At 35.1% G+C, this 22,543-nt stretch overlaps 1 protein-coding gene across 1 annotated transcript in view; it reads right to left on the bottom strand.

Moving 5' to 3' along the window:
* LOC136030532 (trypsin-1-like) overlaps positions 1-20,942 on the bottom strand; it is a 58,609-nt gene extending 37,667 nt beyond the window's left edge. The window contains exons 1-2 of the mRNA XM_065709575.1: positions 20,765-20,942; positions 1,359-1,645 (exon numbers count right to left, since the gene is read on the bottom strand). Of these exons, the coding sequence (XP_065565647.1) occupies positions 1,359-1,645; positions 20,765-20,870 (393 nt within the window). The 5' untranslated portion in view covers positions 20,871-20,942. The remainder of the gene's footprint in view (positions 1-1,358; positions 1,646-20,764) is intronic.
* Positions 20,943-22,543: the final 1,601 nt, after the last annotated feature.

The raw sequence follows: 22,543 nt of genomic DNA, 5'->3' as shown, positions 1-22,543 counted from the left end.
GAATTTTTCAAACTAGATTTGTAAATCCTAGATCGTAGCACTATTGGCCGGGGTTCGGTCTTCACTGGGTTGCAGCTGTTGCTGTAACAATTTTTATATAGATAAACTATATCATTTCCTTAAAAAAGGAAAAAAAATACTTCAGCGGGACAAGAGGAAACTGTCAAACAAACCTGGGTACTAGTTCTTTCTGAAATACAGAAAGACCAATTGAAATAAGTTAAAAAGCAAATAAAACTCGGCTATGGTAGTATGTTCATAAGTTCCGATCGGGTTTGGAAGGAGAAGCAATAGGTATGACCACTATTGTAGTCTAAAACTCTCGCACCCCTCTTTCGACAGTCAAAATATATGACAACTCATGACCACTCCCAAATATTGCAACGAAAATGCAGCTCCACGATACCTGCAGACAATAACAATCATCTTATAACTTAATTTGACTCTGTCCGGAAAGCAGTAATTCACAGACATGGCATAAAAATACATGCGATCGGTAGCAAAAAGTTTCTTCAAAAATGATACGCATCATAGTGTGCTGAATGGGAAGTTCCCAGTACGTCACAGCAATAGTTTCAGATACAACTTGATATTCAATATAATTATTCCCGTCGTAATGCGCTACACATTCGTCATTGTGTTTGCGCGAAGAGGCCAGGTCATGAAAAAAGATCTAGATTGAATGTGTTTCAAAAATCTTTAATGGAAAGTGTTGGACATTTCACTACTGTTTTATATATATTTATGCTGTGTTCACAGAGAACCTATCTAGAAAAAGAAAAATCTAAATAGGAATCCATAAGATTTATCTCGAAAAAGCTTCAAGCAACAACCTCTATGAAAAATATGGTTCGACCCCACTTTCTAGGGATATAATGAAAGAAAGGTTATAAGATAGGTAGATTTCGTTTTTCAGATGAAAGATGGATGATTGCCAAACACTAAGCTTTTTGCCCATTCATCTGGGACCTAATGAAAAGCAGGTCGCCCAAATGAAGAGGAAGAGATCACGAGGATGGAGAGATATAAAGGAAAATGAGGCTCCTTGATAAAGGGTAAAGAGTAATATTTTGAATAGATTGGGGTGGAGAAAGAACGTATGCACCTCTGTCGGCCATGGGGGGCTTGATGCTTGCAGTGAGTTCTTAGTAGAAATATTGCTGTCAATAGGTTTTGCCCTTTGGCACTCACAGTCATTGTCCTTTACAGAATTTATCATACGATCTTCATTAAACATAAAATTTTGCTTAAGTAAGCGGAGCTTATTCGCAACCCCTGTCGCTGTAAAAAAAAAAAAAAATTGTGAGTGTCAACTGTTACAGACTCATTAGATGAAGAAAGCTAATATTTTAACTTACAGCAGATTTGGTTCGCTTATCAAAGTATGCACAATTTCCACTGTCTTCCATTATTGTTTCTTCTAAAACCTTCTTATTGAAAGTTTTAACATAGGGATAACATTCGCTAAGATCCATACATTTTCCGAATTTCGCTTCTTCATTCCAACAAGGATTTTCTGGAGCCTTGAAAGTGGAAATACTCTCTCGTGTCTCTTCCATCGGATAGGGTAGCTTAAAGAAGAATGGCCCAGCTGGAGATGGCTCTATTTGAATAAATTGACGGCCTTCTCTTGGTAGCGCAGCAGCTGCAAAATAAATAAAATTTAGTAAAGTACTTAACATAATAATACTTAATGGACGGTTTACTACCCATATTCTGCTCCTGATGTTAATTTTTAAGTCGTCTTTCTTTTCTGCTTTTGAGTTGAAAAGATATATGTTATCCCCCTTCCCTGGCCATGGAGCTTTGGTGGGAGCTTGTTTTTTTTTGTTAATTTGTATTCATTAACGAGTGAAGTTTATCTTAAACATAGTAACTCAATTTCTGTTTTGCTCAATTTGCCAACGTATCAACAATGTTCATCTGTGGCCATCAGGTCAAAAATAAAGTCATTGGTATCTTGTAAATAATGTCCCCAAATGACGAGTAATATCACTACGTTTCCAAGTTGACTGCTTTCTTCTCACAAGCGGTAGAAAAAGTGTACTTTTCGACTATCTACATCCTTAGGACACGTTTAAGGGAGTTTTCATTAAGGAATAGGAGGCATTCTACATAGAGACCAAAATAAAACGTGTTTATTGATGATACTGATTTTGTTAGGGGTATACAGCATTGTCATCTGACTTGGGGGCAAAGGAAGTTTCGAAAATTATCACCGGACTAAACACTGTTACACTAGGATGCTACATTTTACTTACTATTTTGTAGGCTGTAAGATCACAAAACACTAATCCTGCTAAAAAAAATTGAAGTATTAGTATCTGTGACATTACTAATATGTTGATGATATTGTTTTTGGACCCTGGAGAGGGGAAGGGGCTCTTAACCAGCCAATAAATCTGTACACATATTTCTAGAGGCAACTAGTTGATCCTGAAATACACGTGTTTGCAATTTTCGCAAGAAGTCAGTTAAATCAGCTCACAAAATCTGCGTTTACTGTCCAGTAACTAAAAAGTATTAGTCAAATTGGGTTGTTAATCCCTCATTTCTAAGATATCAAACGGTAGATACAAGGATAAGACCATATGTATGCAATTTTCGTATGAAGTTAATTAAATCAACTCGCAAAATATTTATTACTATCTAATCAAACAGTTCGTGGTAACAAACTGAAGTAAGGAGAGACCCGGCTCAATAGTAACGGAAACTCTAAAAATCGGAAATTTGATACCAATAGTTGCATCAAAAGGATTACATTTTGATGTTGATTTTAAATAATATGTTTCATCAAGTTCAGTCTTACCATCAAAAGTTACGAGCCTGAGAAAATTTGCCTTATTTTAGAAAATAGGGGGAATCATCCCCTAAAAGTCAGACAATCTTAAGGAAAATCACATCATAGACTCAGCGTATCAGATAATCCTGCTGTAGATGTTTCAAGCTCCTATCTACAAAAATGTGGAATTTTATATTTTTTGCCGGAAGACAGATCACGGCTGCGTGTTTATTTGTTTTCTTTCCCCTAGGGGGAATCGTATCGACCCAGTGCTCCTAGAATGTAACGAGAGGACTCATTCTAACGTAAATCATAAGTTCTAGTGTCCTTTTTAAGTGACCAAAAAATTGGAGGGCACCTAGACCCCCCTCTAACGCACATTTTCTCGTCAAAGTCACCAGATCAAAATTTTGAGATAGCTATTCTGTTCAGCTTAGTCGAAACCCCGTAACTATGTCTTTTGGGACGACTTAATCCCCCAAAGTCCCCGAGAAAGGGGCTGCAAGTTACAAACTTTGACCATTGCTTACACATAGCAATGGTTATTACCTAGTGTAAAAAATTTTCAGGAGAACTTTTTTGCTTTGGGGTGGAGGCAGGTCAGGTGGAGGGTGTTACGCGGGAGGACCTTTCCATGGAGGAATTTATCATGAGAGAAAAGAATTTCTATGAAGGGGGCGCGGAATTTTCTAACATTATTTAAGAAAACAATGAGAAAAAACAAATTTCACCTGGAAGTAATGAGTAGCGTTAAAACTTAAAATGAACATATTAACATATTTCGTATATAAGAGGGTTCGTCTCCTCTACTATACCTTGCTCTTTACGCTAAAGTGTTTTTAGTAGTTTCAACTATTTATTCTACGGTGTTTGTGATTCAGGGGTCATTCTTAAAGATTTGGAATAAAATTTGCTAATCTATATATATATATATATATATATATATATATATATATATATATATATATATATATATATATGCTATGATTTATATGCACTAAATAAATTATCCGAATTTTTTCTGCATATTGTACAAATTGTTTCAAACAGTCTTATTCCTTATATATATAAAGAAATTAGAAAATATAGGCAAAAGCAATGTCTACCTAGTCACGACAATGATGTCATAATTAGTTTGATCACAAGCTAGTCGTAGGAACTAATATAAAATATGAAGGTTTTTAATTATGAAATAGAGCAGACCGTTATTTCATCGCTGATTTGACACGCGAAAAATGAAAACATGCGGTTAAGGAAACAGTGCCTTCGGGAGAGGAGGGGTTATCAAAGCAGCTTGCATACCTTGCGTGACAATTTCTTATAAATAAATAAGCTGTTTTGTTTTTATTTTCTGCCCTTTTTATATTATACCGCAATTTCTCCCGCAAATACTTTCATCTTTAATGGTTTTAATTTCAACAAAGCAGAGAACAAAAAATAAAAACAAAATGACACTTTAATTAAAAAAATCCAGAATATTTTTTTTATTTTTTTAATTAAAGTGTCTTTTTCACGGCTTTATCGAAATTAACACCCTTTTTCTTGCTTTTCGTAAATGAAAAGCAATGTGGTTTAAGAAATTATTTACTTTAATGATTTTTATTTCCCAAATCTAATAGATCAGTCTTTTCTTTGTTTTAGTAAACTAATCTTAAAAGCATGGAGCTTGGTTCATTTACTCTGCAATTATTTGGTTTGGTTTGCACTATAATTGGTTTCCACGGTTAAGAAAGGAGCCTTAGTCCCATGTAAAGATGGTGCTTCATAAAATACTGATTTACTCATTTTCCGACTCGACCAAAATTGCGCCTCCACCATGTTTTCTGAATTCTTAGATGCTAAATTGATCAAGTCAACAAAATAAACGACCTAAAACAACACATCATCCATAAAATCTTTTTAATATCAAGACTGGGTCCACCATAAAGATATGAAATATGGTAGAGGGTCAGCACTCATTATTAAAAACCTTTGCACGGGAGAAACCCCGTGCAGCAGGACTTTTTCAGGAGGGTTCATAAATACAGTTCGAACTTAAGATGGGTCTGGACTGACGATGTCTGTTAATGACAAATAAACTTAGTAAACATACAATGATGAATAATCTTGATTTAGAAAGTGTAGTAATACACCAAGTAAATCAAACTCAGAGATCTTATCTTGTTCCGGGCTATCAGAGACTCTAAAAATATACAAAACTACAAAAGGCGGAATTTGGTGTATTTGGTACTAGACAATTCAAAGATGTATAAAAGACAATAAAAAGATATATACAAAAACAATTAAAGATATATATATATATATATATATATATATATATATATATATATATATATATATATATATATATATATATATATATATTTTTACTAATTTTTAAAGTCGGTTAAAGAACATCATTTCACAGTTCTGACATAAGTGAATATTTTAAATTTTAGTAAGGTACAGAAGCTTCCCGTAATAATCGCCTTGAAACCTCCTGGTATTTTAAAAAATGAGCATAGGTGCACAGAAAGTCACGCTATTAGTGATCTATTTTTTTTTATTTATACAAACTTTGGTGTTTACATTATAATGTTGAGAAATGAGGTGTTACAGGCTTATTTTTTGTGACCAAGTCACAAATATAAGCGTCTGAAAACACTAAAAACTAAAAACATATTCATTTTGCAATGAAACAAGCCAAGAAACTACAAATATTTTGTTTTTAAAATTTGGTTGAAACTGTGTCCGCATTAGGATGTTGAAAAATGAGCTGTTTTGAGACCTATTTGACCAGATCCACAAAAAAAAGGCAAATTCATTGACTGATAATGCTAAAATAATAAATGACTGATAAGGCCATTTGTGCTTAAAAGTTTAGCAGTTTGAACCAAGGCTATGACCTAAAAATTGGTTTAGATACGAGAAGACTTAGGTGGTCCAGCAAACAAAATACATAAGTTGTGTCTATACTGGCTTTTATTATTTTCTTGATTTACCACTTAGTCTAGTTTCGCTGGCTATAACCATGAAAAGGTTGAATAACCCTCTCGTATAGACTAAAGCCCATTTTTTTCACTGCAGTCTCAATGTCTTAAAAGTCTTCATTGTTATTTATTTAAATATTGTTCTCCTGATAAAACCTTCGTGTTGGGTTGTCGCCTCTGGATTATTCGTCTTTTTTTTTATGACGGCTTATACTTATTTACGACACGACTGCCTCCCCATGGATCATTCTTTATGGTTGATTGTGTATGGTTTTGCTCATTCAAGTACTGATCTACATTAATTACTAAAGTAGGAAAACAGTCTTCCTGTCTCCTTCTGTCTTTCTTTTTTGTTTATATGGTCATTTTTTTATGTTTTTTTTTATTTTCGTGTTTGTGTTGTTGCATTGGTGATTTCTTTTATAATTATACGTATATATATATATATATATATATATATATATATATATATATATATATATATATATATATATATATATATATATATACATGTGCATATACTATGTATAAATATATATATTTACTGCACATCAATAAATGGAGGAACTTGTGGAATAATTTTCTTTCTTTCTTTGTAAGCAGCTTGATATTCTGAGTGCGTTGTGATTTCGGAGTCTGGTTGATTATAGCCAAACTATATTCAACCTCAAGCGTTTTATCTTAAGCGATCGCAACTACTCCGATCGCTAAATCCACAGGTTCTAGTTGACTTTTTATAACTCCTGCCACAAAGTGGACAGAGCACGTAGTCGCTTACGGATATTGAGACTTCCGCTCATGGATTTCAAAATCTTTGCCCTGACAATTGTCCTACTAACAGAGAAGCCAATATTTGAATTTTAGACCATGACGCTTGACTTGACTGCAGTCAAGTCAGCTTTAGTTAAGCAGTTCGTGGTAACGAACTGTAGTAAGGAGTGGCCCGGCTCAATAGTAAACGAAACTCTAAAAAACGGAATTTTGATACTAATAGATGCATCAAATGAATCAGATTTTTATGATGATTTTAAATATATAAGTTCAATCAAATTTAGTCTTACCCATCAAACGTTACGAGCCTGAGAAAATATGTCTTATTTTGGAAAAAAAGGAAAAACATCCCCTAAAAGTCATTGAATCTTAACAAAAATCACACCATCACATTCTGCGTATTAGAGAACTCTATTGTAAAAGTTCCTATCTATAAAAATGTAGAATTTTGTATCTTTTGCCAGAAGACAGATCACGGCTCTTTACGCTAAAGTTTTTTACTGTTTTAAAAAGTAAAGTTGAGAAAAAGAGTCAAACTTTAGTGTAAAGAGCAGGGCGCTGAGGAGGGAAAAGCCCCTTTAATAGACGGAGTAATTTCTGTTCGTTTTAAGTTTTAATGTTGCTCCTTACTTTCAGTTAAAAAATTTGTTTTTTTTTATTTTTTCAACTACTAAAGTTCAGGTTCCGGACACACTCTCGGTAAATCACCGGTGTGTAAATCCGAAGGATCCCACCAAAAGGGAAGATTAAAACTGTTTTTAACTTCCACCACAAAAAAAGTAAAATGCTTCTTTATCGGGTGTTTTCTATATATGGTTAATGCTGATATCGACAAGGCCAGTGTAGACCTAATTGATTGAAGACTTTTTTTAAAAGCAGCTTTGGTACAGTTGGCTATTGGTAAAATTTGAATCCATTGAACTTGGGGAATGTTCCAACGGGAAAGCTATTTCTACATCTATTCTACGTTTCTATAACTATTTCTACATATACGGCTAACAAAGGCTAGAAACTATTAAAAACAACGAAGCACCCCTAAATTACATGAGGTATTTCTATTCCAGCAATACTAGTTCGAATTTCAAATATGATTGCAGCAATTCCATGGTAAAATCGATCAGCAACAGTTATGCATGGTGGCTAATTGGCAAATAAAATATGCCAATTCAGCATCTTTGTACTTCGTATGCCGCAAAACGTAGAAAGGTGACAAATTCAATGTGAAAAATTCAATGGGGTTTTACGTTTCCTATTTTAACATTGAAATTTTGTAATTTTAACCAAAACCCCGATGTATTCACAAAGCAAAATAAAAAAATATTGTTTTAGACACAAACAGTAGATACTAAAGAAAATTGGCTGCAACTTTAAAAATTTTCTAAGAGAGGAATCCCTTCCTCCATGTGTGCTGGTATGTTCCCAATAATATATTACGATCGAAACAACAGAAATTATTAAGTTTGCATTGTCCCCTCTATTTAAAAAGCTCCTTTAATGCCACCGGCTATGAGTATCTCTGTTTTTCGAGCTCCCGCTCTTTTTCATCAAAATCCCTTCGCTATCCCCTTTTCTCGTAAGTCGAAAATCAAACGCGGAAAAACTGCTTACAACGAGCGTTAAACCTAAAACAGGCAGGAATATATAGTCTCATTTAGAAGAGGTTAATGTCTGGTCCTTTTTTTTCTGTTCACTATCTGTACTCAGATACCTTATTACGGCTGATTCGTAAAGTATTTATCGTTAAAAACAAGCTATCTGTTGAAATACTAACTCTCAAAACTACTGAAAGTTTAACTTCTTAGTCGAACTGCTCAAAAACCCAAAATATTACTGAATATTTATTGCACTTGGATTGCAATTGCAACTGTCCTGGCACTGAACCATGGCGACATACTTAATAGGAAATAATTCAACAGCCCATCGATATATATGGATACTACTCATAAAAAAATCTGCTTTTTTCTGCTTTTTCTGGAAAATTTGAAAAAAATCTAATAAAGTTCACTCTGTTATTGGATCCTCCGTATACCACATTAAGGAGCATATCACTTTTAGAAACACCCTTAAACTCCGTCTCAATTGGTGTAAATGGCTTCCTTAATTGGCAAATAACGGTGTTGAGAACTCTTAGCTCCTTGGAAATTACAGGAAGCGCAGTAGCGTTACCTAAGTAAAGAGCGGAGTCGCAGTAGAAACTTCATCCATAGAGGACTCATTCTACTCATCATTGAAATCCTTGAGTTTCCTAACAGCATACCCTGAGAACGACACACTTATGAGTAAGCAAAATGACACTGTGTGGACCTGAATTCTTAAATTATTTACAACATTCGGGAATGACTGAAGGAATCAGAGGTAGTATCGGAAGAGGCGGTTGTCAAGTTGACTCTCACTTGGGGGAGGGCAGCATCAAAACAAAGACACTATTTTTAATTTTGGTCTTCGAAAAAAACCTGTTTGCAAAATCTTGGGAACAGCTTGAGAGATGGGTTACACATGAATTAAGAAAGGGAACAATCTGCTTCCCACAGTTTAATTGTACAAGCTTCCTCGAGTGTGAAGTCCTTATGACGCTTACTATACCGATTGATTCATAGCTTTAAGGAGCCCAATGCGACTGAACTAATCATCGGTGATTGAGTCTAGCTTACTGTCAGACAATTTAAAACAGTTAGATTTCAGCCAGAGGCTCTGGGAAAATTAAAAAAAAAGAACCACTTAACCGTATGATGTTTGATTAAATCCTGCCAGAAAAAACTTAAAGATTTAGTAGTTTATAATTACTTTTGATCACGGATCGTGGTATGAATATAAACAGGCGGTCTTATGCGCAAGCACTGTAAGAAACCGTAAAATTGTTTAGTCTTGACCTACCAATTTTTCCTAGAAGGGCATCTATAACAGCGGTTTCCAACCATTTATTTTATTACGAAACACTATTAAGTTACCTAGATTTTCGAAGCACACCCTTCATAAGAATAATGCTTCGAGTAGAAATTAAAATAATATTAGAAATCTGATTTCGAGTTCGAGAAACCTTTGAAATCTTATAAAACAGAATTTAGCTAGGTTTAAGGTTCAAAACGTTTCTGGGCCTTATTTGATCTGTACATCTATTTCTGTAAGTTTTTAAATTTAATTGCACGAATATAAACTAGCAGTAGATCAGACACACCATGCAGATACCTATTAATATGGGATATTTAGAGAGAGCGAGAGAATGTATTTAAAAAAAACACAGAAAAATACAAAAAAGAAAAATTTTCCAAAAAGCCTAATGGCTTGTGCAGCCATTCTTGAAACTACAAAACAATTTAATTATCAATGGATTCTCCTAAAAAGTAAAAAAAAGCAAAAAAAGTCACCGCTTGAGACCCTATACTACTCTAACCTAATGTAACAAAAGTTTCATGTACTATTTCCCTACTTTATCTACTATATATAAAGAAAGAAAAAAAAATCACAAATCATAAACACCAAAACAATGATCCCTAGAACACAACAAGATTCTTACTTCATTCTTATCAGAGAAACTACATATGAAGAATTTTTACGTTCTATTTCAGCCTAATTGAATCCCAGTTATGTATATGCCTTGTCCCATTTCCAAAAGGCTTTATCAATTTGTGACTTGAGGGTGAAATTGTCCTATTTCGTAAAAAATAAATAATTTGAAACTGTTTTGCAGTGAAGTATACTGTTTACCACTCTTTGAAAGAAGTTACCTAGATTTTCGAAGCACACCTTTCATATGAATGTTTGTCAATTGATAAAATATCCTGAAGGAACTCGACAAACGTAAAATTTGGTACAAAATAGAAAGTAATAATAGTCGTGACAGCATTGTAATTTGACTAAGACGATGCTGCTTTCCAGCTTGTTTCGTTTAGCTGCATAGAGTTTAATCAATTATCCTAACCAAATTTAACCACTGAACATTATAAATAGCTATTTTTAATAATATCCTGAAACTGTTGCATAAAAGTCATTGTAAAACTTGCTAGACTTTTACTTTTATTGTTACTTACAAAAGGCACTAGTTATGACGATTTCCTTTTAAACGAAACATCTTCCAATATTCCAAGACCACAGGTTCCCAGGAATCGCCCCCTAGTAAGAAAATGCACATCACTGCTTCTCATATGAAAAAGTGATTTTGTTTGTTGTTGAGGACGGGGGATTGTAAATTCTTAATATTGTGATTCCAATGGGGTAGTTTGGTCTGATACCATTCTCGGGGGATTTCAGGCTCCTTTAGGGAATTCCCAAAATTCTTCTCATGCGCAATGACTTGCAATTATAGGATTAGCCAAAACAAAAGGTTCCTTTCCCGAATCAGCTTCAAATGGTGATTCCTCTTCACTTTAAAGTTTTTTTTTTAACGATTACTATGGGATAAAAGTCGTTCTTTACTAAGTTACAGCTACTGGTGAAGCCATGATTAGATGTAATTAAAAACCATCTCATTACATACTTTCTTTGCCCACTAGGGTGCTCGCTTCGGCGCATTAGTGCACTGTGGGATGACAGTCGTTAACCACTAATCTATAACAACTTTACTACTGAGACATTATCAGTTAAAACTCTTTTACAGGGAGACTTAACTCAAATTCAGACCTAACAGATGGTACAGGATTTAAATTTATTTGAACTTCTTTAGAATTTACCTAATGCCACCCAGCTAGAAAGCTTCTTCCTCGATCCTTACCCGCATATAATTGAATCGTATTTAAATTTAAACACGCAGGAACCCTGTGGCAGCACAATGGGGTTGATATCTGCTTGGTAACACGCAACCCAAGGTTTGTTGTTGCAGGACCTGGAATTGCATGGAGATTATGCATTAGCTACTGCTTCCAGAAATTCACTTCTGCACCAAGCTGCCTGAGGCTAGCATAGCTAGGCCTACTCCTCATCCGCCCTAGTATTCAACACTAAATATTTACTTAACGCCTCCCTCTTTATACCCCCTAAAGAAGTCCTAATTTCCCTTAAATCTTCTTACGACCTCTTTATACCCAGTTCAGAAACGGCCTGCTTTTTGTTTGGTGCTAGAGGATTGAAAGGCCGAAAAGGACGATGTTCGGCAATCTGTCATCTTTTATCCGCCGATCTCAACCTTTTTCTCATTACAACCCTAGAAAGTGGTAAGACCACTTTATTCGTAGACCTCATTGTTTGAAGTACGGTCAGTCAGGCAGGTATCCAAAACAATCTGCGGATAATCCTCGGCAAAATATCTCACAAGCCCTCCTTCCTTTTTCGAAGCACCTGCATTTTAAAATCTAACTTAATCACTGCCGTTATTGTAGCTTCCAATATTCTGATATAAGTTCACAGACGTATCCTACTATTCTTCCAAACTTTGTTCAGCTGAGAAAAAACAACTTGGGGCTTGGCTATTCTACTTTTAGAATCTTCACTGCATCCACCATCTTTACTAATAATATAACTTTGGTAAGTGAAGATATCAATTTGATCGATCTTTTTGTTACCCAACATTAACTCTTCACCTTCACTTATTCCCAGTCTATACAGCTTAGTCTTTTTAACATTTAGTTTTAGGTCTACTTTTGTACCTTGAGCTCTCAAAACCTCCCAAAAATAATTAGTATAAAAAAATTCTCATCTAGGATGCTCAAATCATCAGCATAATATACGTAGGAATGTTGTACTTCCCCATCTGATTCCATGCTCTCCTATTGCCATTTCGTGGTCCTTAGGACAAAGTCCATAAAACTGTTTAGTGTAATTGGGATAGAACGCAACCCTGCTAAACTCTTAATTTAATATAAAACCCCCTACTAACTTTAATTCCCATATTTAACTGTAGCTATCTTAGTCTTAAATATAGCGTTATATAAACACAGCATTATCCGTACAGTTTTATACAAAGCAATTTCGAAAATTCCTAGAAACAAAAGGTTTAAACCCTCCCAACCAACAGTGCCAGAGACACAAGATGTCAACCAGGACGTATGGTTGCACTAAAAGCAATATACGTTAATTTTGGCGAAAGAGCCAAATAAAACAGCCAAAGTTAAACACATTACGTCGGCAAAAGGGCAGCATGTATTTGCCCTTAAAGGAAAAATAGCCAAAATAACCAAACAAAATAGCCAACATTAAATATCTAATATTGCCAAACGGGCTACATATTTTTGCCCTTAAACGACAAAACAGACGTTTCAAGACTTTTCACCAACCCGAGAAATGAATAAATGCATTTCATCTGCGGAAGAGGACTTTCTATTTTCATGTATCTTGTGGGTGCTGAATTTCTCGTAAGGCACGTGCAAAGGCGTTTGTATTTTATTTGGGGAGGTGAAGGATTTCTGTATACCTTTAAACAGAAGGATTGTAAAAATTGCTGGGAACGAAAGGATTGAAACCTCCCACCAGGCAGGGTCAGAGGTACAAGATGTCAACCAGAAGATAAAGTATATAAACAGTTGGATTAAAAGCAACATATGTTACGTTTTTGAGCAGATTTTTACTGAAATCAAACACTTCATTGGTTTCTGCATGAGCAGTGAAATGCAATTTTTTCTTCAATAAAGCACTAAGAATTTCACAAATGTATTGCATGTTCCTGCATTTCGTGGTTGGTTGGTCATGCGTGTCGCATATACTTATTTCCACCTACTGAAAATGTTTCGTGTTATATTTGACAAGATGAAAAGAGAATGTAGTTATGCATAGTGCACATAACCCACAAATTGAGCTGAAAACATAGCGTTGCTCCCAAAACAAATGTTTTCCTCGGTCTGCTTCTTTCCAGAAGTCTAAGATGTTTACTTTTTATTTTTTCGAGGTGTTGACTGGCACTGTGTATGGGGTCTTCGTTTTTTATTGTGGCGTTTGAGCGTTAGAAGCCAGCTCGTTTTGTCTTCATTTCTTCTTTTGTATATAATTTCTGAGACCAAACTGACTAATTATGATAAAACATAAAACACGAAGAAAGGAAGAAAATGAAGACAAGAAACAGCCAGTGAAAAATTGAAAGATTATGGAATTTTTTTCTCAAGACATCCGCTTGACCGTCCTCAGCGATGGGGATCCTATAAATGGGACCACATCCCCATTTATGATGAGATTATTAATTCTGATCGCTTTTACATATATCCAGAATATTATGTTGTGCAATCAAATTATGTTGTGCAATTATCCGATAACAATCTACCTGGAAAGCGATTAGCCTTTAAGAGTGCTTTACGTAAGATAAAATTCTGAAATGTCATTTAGACTTGATTTTTATTCAGTTACCCTTTCACCGTTACTAAGAAAAAGTCATCCTATTTTAGTTTTGTATTTTTTTTTAAGGTTTGGTTTTTTTTTAAATATTTTTATCAGCTTAATTCTGCATTGAGATCGGTCAAGCGGGGGTCCTTATTTCAATGAGATTGCGTGTGCAAATGTGTCTATACACAACATTTGCAAACGCAGAGTAAAGCCTCTAGGTGTTTTTATTGATGCATGTATTTTTACTAAACAAACCTAGTTTTTGTTTCTCTTATTCTTAACATTAATTTTACAAAAAAAAACTTTAAATTCTTGTCAGACTGAATTTAGCTTCATACTATTCTTTACATAAGCTGTTCCACAGCCGAGGTATACAAAATGCAATCCTGTGCTTCTGTTCCAGAAATGGGGATCAAGATTTTGTTCCAGATCATAGCGCCGCAGGCGGACGGTGGTCGGCGGACTGAACCACTGATATTGCCTAATAGTTTCAAAGCACAGCAAAATTATATAAATTCGTCTTTGCGCATGAGTGAAGGAGTCGCCAAGGAGTTTGTTAAAGTACCATAGACATCAAATATAAAAACTGTTTTGTTTCCCTTATCCCTAAAAACCGTGAACTTTTAGGATCTTTGTTTGGTTGTTTGAAAAAGAATGTATTTTGGGCAGAATCACGTTTTTGCTAGTGTTGTCATGTTGAACAAAGAAAACAAATAACCAAAATTGATCAGCTAATGTGATAACGCTTTTTGTCTGTACAAAATCAAATATTAACAATCTGTTGATTTTCAAAGACAGCTACACCTTCAAATGAAAGCTACACTCTTCAAAGCTGTTTAGTGCCATACATTTTTATTTTATTTTTTTAATTTTTCATTTGCTCTTCCTTTTTAAATTTGGCTTCTGCTACTGCCATCAGTCCCTAGCTTTTGGCACGCAGCAAGCTTGTATGTAGGTGACTCTCGGATTACATATCGGCAAAACTATCGTGTTATTCTTTACTGTTATGTCATGGGGTGGAAAATCAGCAATTTGCAATGAATTAAAAAATTCTGACATAAATTCAAATCCTCCTTCCTGTTTATCCTCAACAAAATCAGACTTTTATATAATTTATATTCACCTGGGAGCCAATTGGCAGTATTATATTAGCTTTAAATGCTTCTTTTTGGTGTAGTACTAAAATAATATACTCCTCCACTCCATTGTAATTTTAATTAGTTTTAGAATGTTTCCTATTCAATTGATCATTCTCATTGTTGTATGACTTTTAAACAAAAATTTAGTTTGCGATTTATTGGGATTCTTACTGTTGCTTGTCTTCTAGCCGTAGATTTCGCTTTGAATCAAGTCACTTTACGGTTCATTATGATGCTTGTTGTCGCAAGTCTCCTAAACGCAAATTTCGTCGTGCATTATTTAGTTATTTTCGTTTGCGGTTCGATGTGATCCTCGCTGTCACTGGTCTGCTTACCACACATTCATTCCACATATGTCGGCTCCATCGCAAGTGACGATATGCTACTAGTCATGGCAATTATTTCGCATTTTGTTTTTAGGTATTTATTATACCTTCTCTTGAACAAATCGGAAGGAAGACTCTCCGGGGAATACTACTACTGGAGGTCATTCCAAGTGACGGTGGATCATCGGGTGAAACCCCTTTTAAATTATTTCTGGCGAGGTATACTCTTCAAAAGATAGTCCTGCCGAGCTGTACTTCGGCGAGTTGATCGTAAAGGCTTTGTTCTGTCGGGAAAGGGCTTTGGTACCTCCTCAAATGGAAGGTTAATGCATGTGTTTGTAGAGCACCGACACAGACGGCACGTCAAAACGATTCTGGATCAACTGCAGGGATTTGACATCAGAGTTGCTGGAAATTGCTGCGCATACTATTCAATTTTGAAGTGTCAAAATGGACTCGCCAGGGAGGAGAATTTTTCAAATTTTGAAGTGTCAAAATGGACTCGTCAGGGAGGAGAACTTTACATCTTACAGTAGCTCCCAGCTTCCAAGGAGCATGTGGATCTCACTTTACTGAGGTGTACAGCCCATATGAGACGCAAAGCGAAATGAGAACCAAGAAGGCGTAATGTGTCTAATCTTATAATTGCCTCTCCTTCGAAAATGAAACAGGGTGATCCTTCACATTTAGCACCTTCAAAATTAAGAGCTCTTTTGTTCTTGATCCACTCAAACTGACAAACCACTCATTGTACCACACCTCATTTTTTCTCAAATCAGCTCGAAGCTCCTTATGGGGGCTGTTGGGATCTTTGCCTTTCGCGACGGAGATTTCTGTTGTCATGTCATCAGCAAAGTGGTGGGGGTTTTCTCACAAAGCAATCCTCTCGGTCGTTTGTGAATACCAGGACACAAAGCTATGGACTAGTCTTTTTTGTCAGATTTTAGCAATGCTATTGGAAGAAATTTTAGATTAGAATTCGAGTCCGAGTCCATTTATGCAAATATACTTTTTTTCACCATAAGCAAATCTAAGACTGAGTAAACACTTTTTTTTACCTCGTCAGTTGTAAGATATACAAAGCCCAGGAATTCAAAAGCTTCAGGCTACAAAACATATATTTTACGTGAAAGGGGAATACAACTCTATTTTACTAGATAAACATGAACAAAAAGGTATCTTGAGAACTGAATAAGATTCGGCAAAGCCAAATGAGCCAGTCGATAAAGCTTGTTCATTTTAAGGCGTAACAGAAATGTCACGTATCGCCTTTGGAAATACTGCAGCTAATCATGGCTATCTGGAAACCATACATATTCTAGTCAAACTTCACTGTCCAAAAATATTACCACTATTTTTAACCACTACTCTTAGCAGAAAGATCAAGACAGCACAATTCGAGTTTCTAGGCTATAATTGAAAAAAAATGTGGAACATTTTATGATTTTATATACCATCTTTGAATTGGCGCCACTCAAATCTTCTATATCTTTCCAATTTTAGTATTTTATCCCTAAGTAGGACTCTAGGAGGAGGACTATATTTACCTCAAACGTCAGACAATCTCGAGGGGAAGGCATCAATTGGTCCTATAGACATACATGCAGTCCACTATGAAAATACGGGAAGATTCAAAATATAATGAAATTCAAGCACACAGGCTCTGCGTGCTTACTATCACTACCACTACTAACAATTCACTGCGGCACTATGCTGCCTGAGGTTAGTGGAGCTGTGCTGATCATTTACATATTGGCTCCAAATATTTAGTGGGTATTACTAGTAATAACAGCTTATTGTAGCACCCAGCTGCCTGGGGTGACATAACTACATACCCTCCTCCTCCACCCAAATCTATTCGAAGCTTCGCTCCATGAAATTCTAAGTTCATTTCAAACTTTCTTATGACCTATTCCCACCTTATTTGGGGCGACCTGCTTTTCATTTTGCCTCAGATGAGGTGGCCAAAAAGCCCATTCTATTTACTGGAAGAGGAAAACATTCCAACATGTGTGGAGGAGAAAAAAAAAGAATTTTTAGCAGCTATTCTATTCAGAAATGTACACAGGGGTCGTTTAGACCTGTGAAACTCTTCCCCATACCCTGTATAAAATGTCGAAACGTTTGTATCAAAACTTATCTTGTTTTGATGCCGTTATGTCTCATCGCTAATAGTTGTTAGTTTCAACATTGACATTCAAGACTGATAAAGTAGATTTTCTTCCGTATGTCCAAATACTATTTAAGGAACGTGGTGCGACTCAAATAAATAAGATTATAGCAAAAAAAATATAGAACAAAAGTGGCGGTATATTCAAATCACGTCCTAAAGTTGAAATTCTCATTTTTCTTTGCGTCACAATAAAGTCATTTAGATAAAAAAAAAATCAAATGAAATTAAATAATAGCGACGAAAATTATAAGCAACAGGAATTATATATTTTCATAATATTTATGAGGCTGAAGTTTCACAATAAATAAAGAGAATTATTAAGCCCATAGTCAATAGTGATTTTAACCTTTATGTAAAACACATTTAATTTAAGAGCAATCCCCCCTATCCCTAACACGTATAAAATAATTCCAGTTACATTTAATTTCCATGGATTTTTTTTTAATTTCGTCGAAAAAAAATGTGAAGAAAGGGACGTACTTCTTCAACCCACTGCTTTTTCAACTTACAATTGGCAAAAATGTAGCATTCAGACCTTCCTAATACAGACCAATGAATAAACTTTTTCTTTTGAAATTTTTTCTTCTGAATATTTCGAAATTTTTTTAAACTTTTTCTTTTCTCATTTGCATAAGCTGGAATTGTTTCCCTAAGATGTCTTTCGAAAAACCTAAAATAACTTTGATGAAAACATCTGCTAGATCCCGGGTTCAGTAATATACAACAAGCCTCCCTTTCTTGGAAAACTTATAAGAATCCTTCTTTAATAAAACTAATAATTCTCCGGAATTTTGAGGCTTTACCGTTAAGGCTGAACAGGACACATTGCTGGAGAATACATTTCCCAGGGAAGAATTTGATTTTATTGAAAAATATGATTAGTCAAATAGCAAAACAATCACCGATCTGGAATCATTCCAGAAACAGGGACATAACAATAATTTACAAAAATTGCTCGAGAATCATGAAGGATTAATCTCGACAGGCTGCATCTCAGGCCAGAAATTTACTTCCGGAAGATGGCAAGGGTGTAATTTTTTGTAGAGTTTCAGCTTGCTAGAAATTCAGTAGAGTGCGGCATTACGAAGGTCTGAGCGAATATATTTGAGCGTATTTTGATCATACTTAAATACATGTGCTAAGGGGAACACATCCCTTTGGAGAATATACCGAGGCCCAAAATATGCGCAGGAATATGTGCAAAATGGAAATCAAACATATACATAAAATGCTCTGCAGCACTGTGCACATCAAGTGCCTGATAAGCCACGATTCTTTCACCCAATTTATTCACTAAGTTCTAGATTTTCAGTTGAAAATTAGAATGAACGGTTCAACAGCTTACCAAAGTGAGGTAAGGACAGATGACAGTAAATTTTGCAGCACAAGATCAAGCAGTTCTTTATGGAATGATGTAAACACGTTTCTCCTTCAAGTATCAAACTGAGTTTGCTGCTTTATGTTTAGTCTTTTCCCTTGACAATAGACAACTAAAGAGCAGCTCATTTGAAGGATTTGAGTGGTTGGAACAGCACAAGGTCATTGACAGCAGCAAACAGCAAGCTGAATACCTATATGTTTGCCATGTCACCTTGACCAACGGTGTTACAAGGAGAAAAAGCTCCTCGAACGAGATAAGAGTTTATCTTGAGGTAAGTGCAATCAGACTCATTGACACCATATGCAACATTGCCTTTCAAAATAGTAGTTGACTTGAAAGTGATACAAACTGTCACACTAGTCCTAATTTGGGTACTCTGGAGGGTTGCTAACTAATTTTTGGAACCCCCGAAATAAAATAGGAAAGGTATACTGGCAACAGATCCTATGCAAAATTTATAAGGAGATATGATCAAGCTGGATTTTCTCAGGAAATAATTCTCCCAGTTTCCAAGCACAGGAAGATTGGACCCAAAGGAAATGGGCACTCTAAGAAACATCAGACGTGAAAAGAATTCCCGGGGAACAGGGTTCATCAACTCTCTTGATGGAATTATCAGTAAAATCGGGACGACGGCAGAGAAGTTTGGATATAAGCAATTCCTTCATTTTTATTGTATTAAAGATTATCTATCAAGCGTTATAATTGTTCTCAGTCTCTGTTCGATCTTCTTGAGTGTACGATAAAGCATTTATACGGCATTTATTCATTGAGAAGGTTACGTGGGCTGTTGTGGCTTCAGCAGAGGTTTTTACAGAGTGCACCATATTGTCCTTGGTGTCATATGGATAATTCCTTGGGACACCCAGCTGTCAGATGGTTGCAGGACGTCAAATTGTCAAAGAAAACTTTCCAATATGACACAACTCATAAGACAAGCGACACGTTAGTTAAAAATACAACAGCATCGGTGTAGCGAACCGCAAACTACAAATGATTTAGCTTCTTTGGCATGGTTCAACACTGAGCTATTTCGAAAGCCTTTGAAGCACCAAGTGGCAGTAACTGTCTATTATATTTTTCTATTGACCAATCAATGACCGGTTTCACAACAAAGAACTGGGTCGACTGTAAAAAAAAGAGTGATGAGTCCTAATTTCAGAATATTTACGAAACTAATGGGAACCTGTTACAGAAGGAAAAGTGGACCTACAAAAATTGAAATTAAGGCCTTTGAACTCACACAAAAACTCACAGACATATATATATATATATATATATATATATATATATATATATATATATATATTCTTGGCGGGGGAGGGGACTCAAAAGCCTCTTGAAGCTATCTTTGGGAGAAATTTTCGCAGCTTTTTGGTCGAACGTTTGTGAGAAAATATGAGTTCAGATCATGATGTCTGTTCCCTAAATCAGAAGCCAGAGCAACAAAGCCATGGCAGATAGTGGAATCAAATGCAAAACCAATATGAAGGCTATGTGATGGAGGAGTCAGGTTCAAAGGAGGTATTGATATCATCAGCTACTAGAAATTTATAAAAGAAAGGATACACTAGAATACTAAGTTATCCTTTATATATAATATAGTATATAGTATAGTATAATACTGCACATATGTGTCACAGTATTTTTTAGGGTCTGATCCCTCGGGCATTGTAATGTCAATGTAACCGAATGGATAGTCGTAGTAGTTTTGAATCAAAAAAAGCTTTTTGTATGAATATTTCAAAAAATGGTATTTTCCAAAATCTAGGGAGGGCATTTTCTTTGCAATGGTAACACAAATTTTTTTTAATTTAGGGGGGAATTATCCCTTCAATTCACCTAATGGCAACCCTGGACACTGTTTGCTCTACGAAAAAAAATTATCGCCCACACCTATGTGTCGTAAAAACACTACACTTGCCCAAGTCCTGTGGTTAAAGATTATATTTCTTGGAATGAATCCGAAAAATGACCTTACCTTCTACTATAATAGAATCTTCCCCATAGTAGAGACTGGGATCCTTAAATTCTAACGATTTTCCATTGATTCCAACTAAAATGATACTTAAAAAAAGTAAAATCATTATCTTTCGGAAAATTTTTCTACTGCTACTTTTCTATTGAAACGATCAGTCCAAAAGCTAAAATTATACTGATCTTAAGCTTTCATTTAACTTAAAACTTGAACCGGAATTTTTTAGTGCCCTTAAGCGTTAAGCGGTACTTCCAACATGATTTCCGTGCTTTGAAACTAGATTCTAAAAATTAACTGAAAAGTCTCTGATGAATTTAATTATCTCTATAAGACCCAAAAAAGATCTGGCCTGCAATTAAATGTATTGCTTAAGGTTTTCACGGTCTAGTAAAAGCTCGTTTTATAATGAAGATGGATGGATATTTTGAACTAAACTATCGGGTCGACTCACCAATATACCCTTCCGAACCTAAACTGACTGACCTTAATTTTTTGGAGTTAAGCATCGAAAGATTTAAGAATTGGGGATTGAAGGATTTGGATTGAAGTATCGAGTATTATAGCGCATACTAATCAGATTGGACGAAACTAAAGGGTTATTTCCTAAAATACTAGAAACTAATATTTCCATTGAGAATTAAATAAATTTTTAGAAACCAATTTGACTAGCTCCGATGTAAAATGGACAAACTAGTCTTTCTACTAACCCCTAAATTTCTCGGAGTTTTCCAAACAAAAACTAGGTTTTCCAAAACATTCCCAAAAATTTACGTTCTCAAATCTGCAAATATTAACACTAAATATACAGATAATTTATTTTCGCAGAAATTATAATCTGAGATGATGTCGGAGGTTCCAATTGTTTTCCGGTCAATCACCAGAAAAATTCGGTTATAGAACACACACACTGACTTAGAAGCAATCTCAAAAATATTTTCATGGGAGGGGAACATTTACAACCCTCCTGGATTCCAAAAAATACCTATTTTTGGCATTTGCATTGACACAACCAAAAAAATATTGTCCCTACGTTATACATTTTGAGAAATGACTCCCCATGCGTTTTCTTGAATTGAAGCCGCGGCTACGGTTGTCCACGCTTAAACACTTTCCTTGTGGTGGAATACATTAATAAAAACAAAAAAAAAATATCTGACATTTATTTGCGTCAGATCAATACTAATTATAATTCCAAGCAGCAACCGATTATCCTTTTCATTTTTCTATATTATTTGTTTAGTAAAGTCAGTCAATATAACTTCTGAATAATTTAGCTCAAATTGCTGTTCTGTGTCAGAAGCTGTAAGGAGTAATTCTTAAGCTTAACAGGTCCAGGATCAGGGAGTATCAATTCACTAAAAATTCAAAGGGAGGGGTAGCAAATATATTTTCCAAATCTAAGGAAAAATTTTTTGCTTTACTTTTCTTTTTTTTTCCGATGAAAACACTAAAAAAGGTCTTTTTTAATCCAAATTCCAAAAGAGACATTTTTTAAATCTAGGAGGGTGGGGCAAAAACCTAGGCGGATGTCCCCTCTTCAATCGACATCCATGTACAGGAGGCGTCTTCCTTATTACACAATTTACTCCTTTTCTTAAAGTACCGAGGACAGTGAAAATATAATCTGATTGTTGGAATTCACTAAATGGTAACTTAACCAGCATGTGTACATGGTATACCTTTAGAAATTAGAAGCAAATCAGAATTAATTTTTAATGAACAAAACCTGCATATATAGTTATTAATTAAAAAAATTGTCCCACAAAATAAGTTTTTCAAAGA

This window comes from Artemia franciscana, chromosome 8 (genome assembly GCF_032884065.1).
Source record: "Artemia franciscana chromosome 8, ASM3288406v1, whole genome shotgun sequence".
In the NCBI taxonomy this organism is placed as follows: Eukaryota; Metazoa; Arthropoda; class Branchiopoda; order Anostraca; family Artemiidae; genus Artemia; species Artemia franciscana.
Note: the sequence above shows the minus strand (reverse complement) of the source record. Positions and strands in the feature narration are given on the sequence as shown.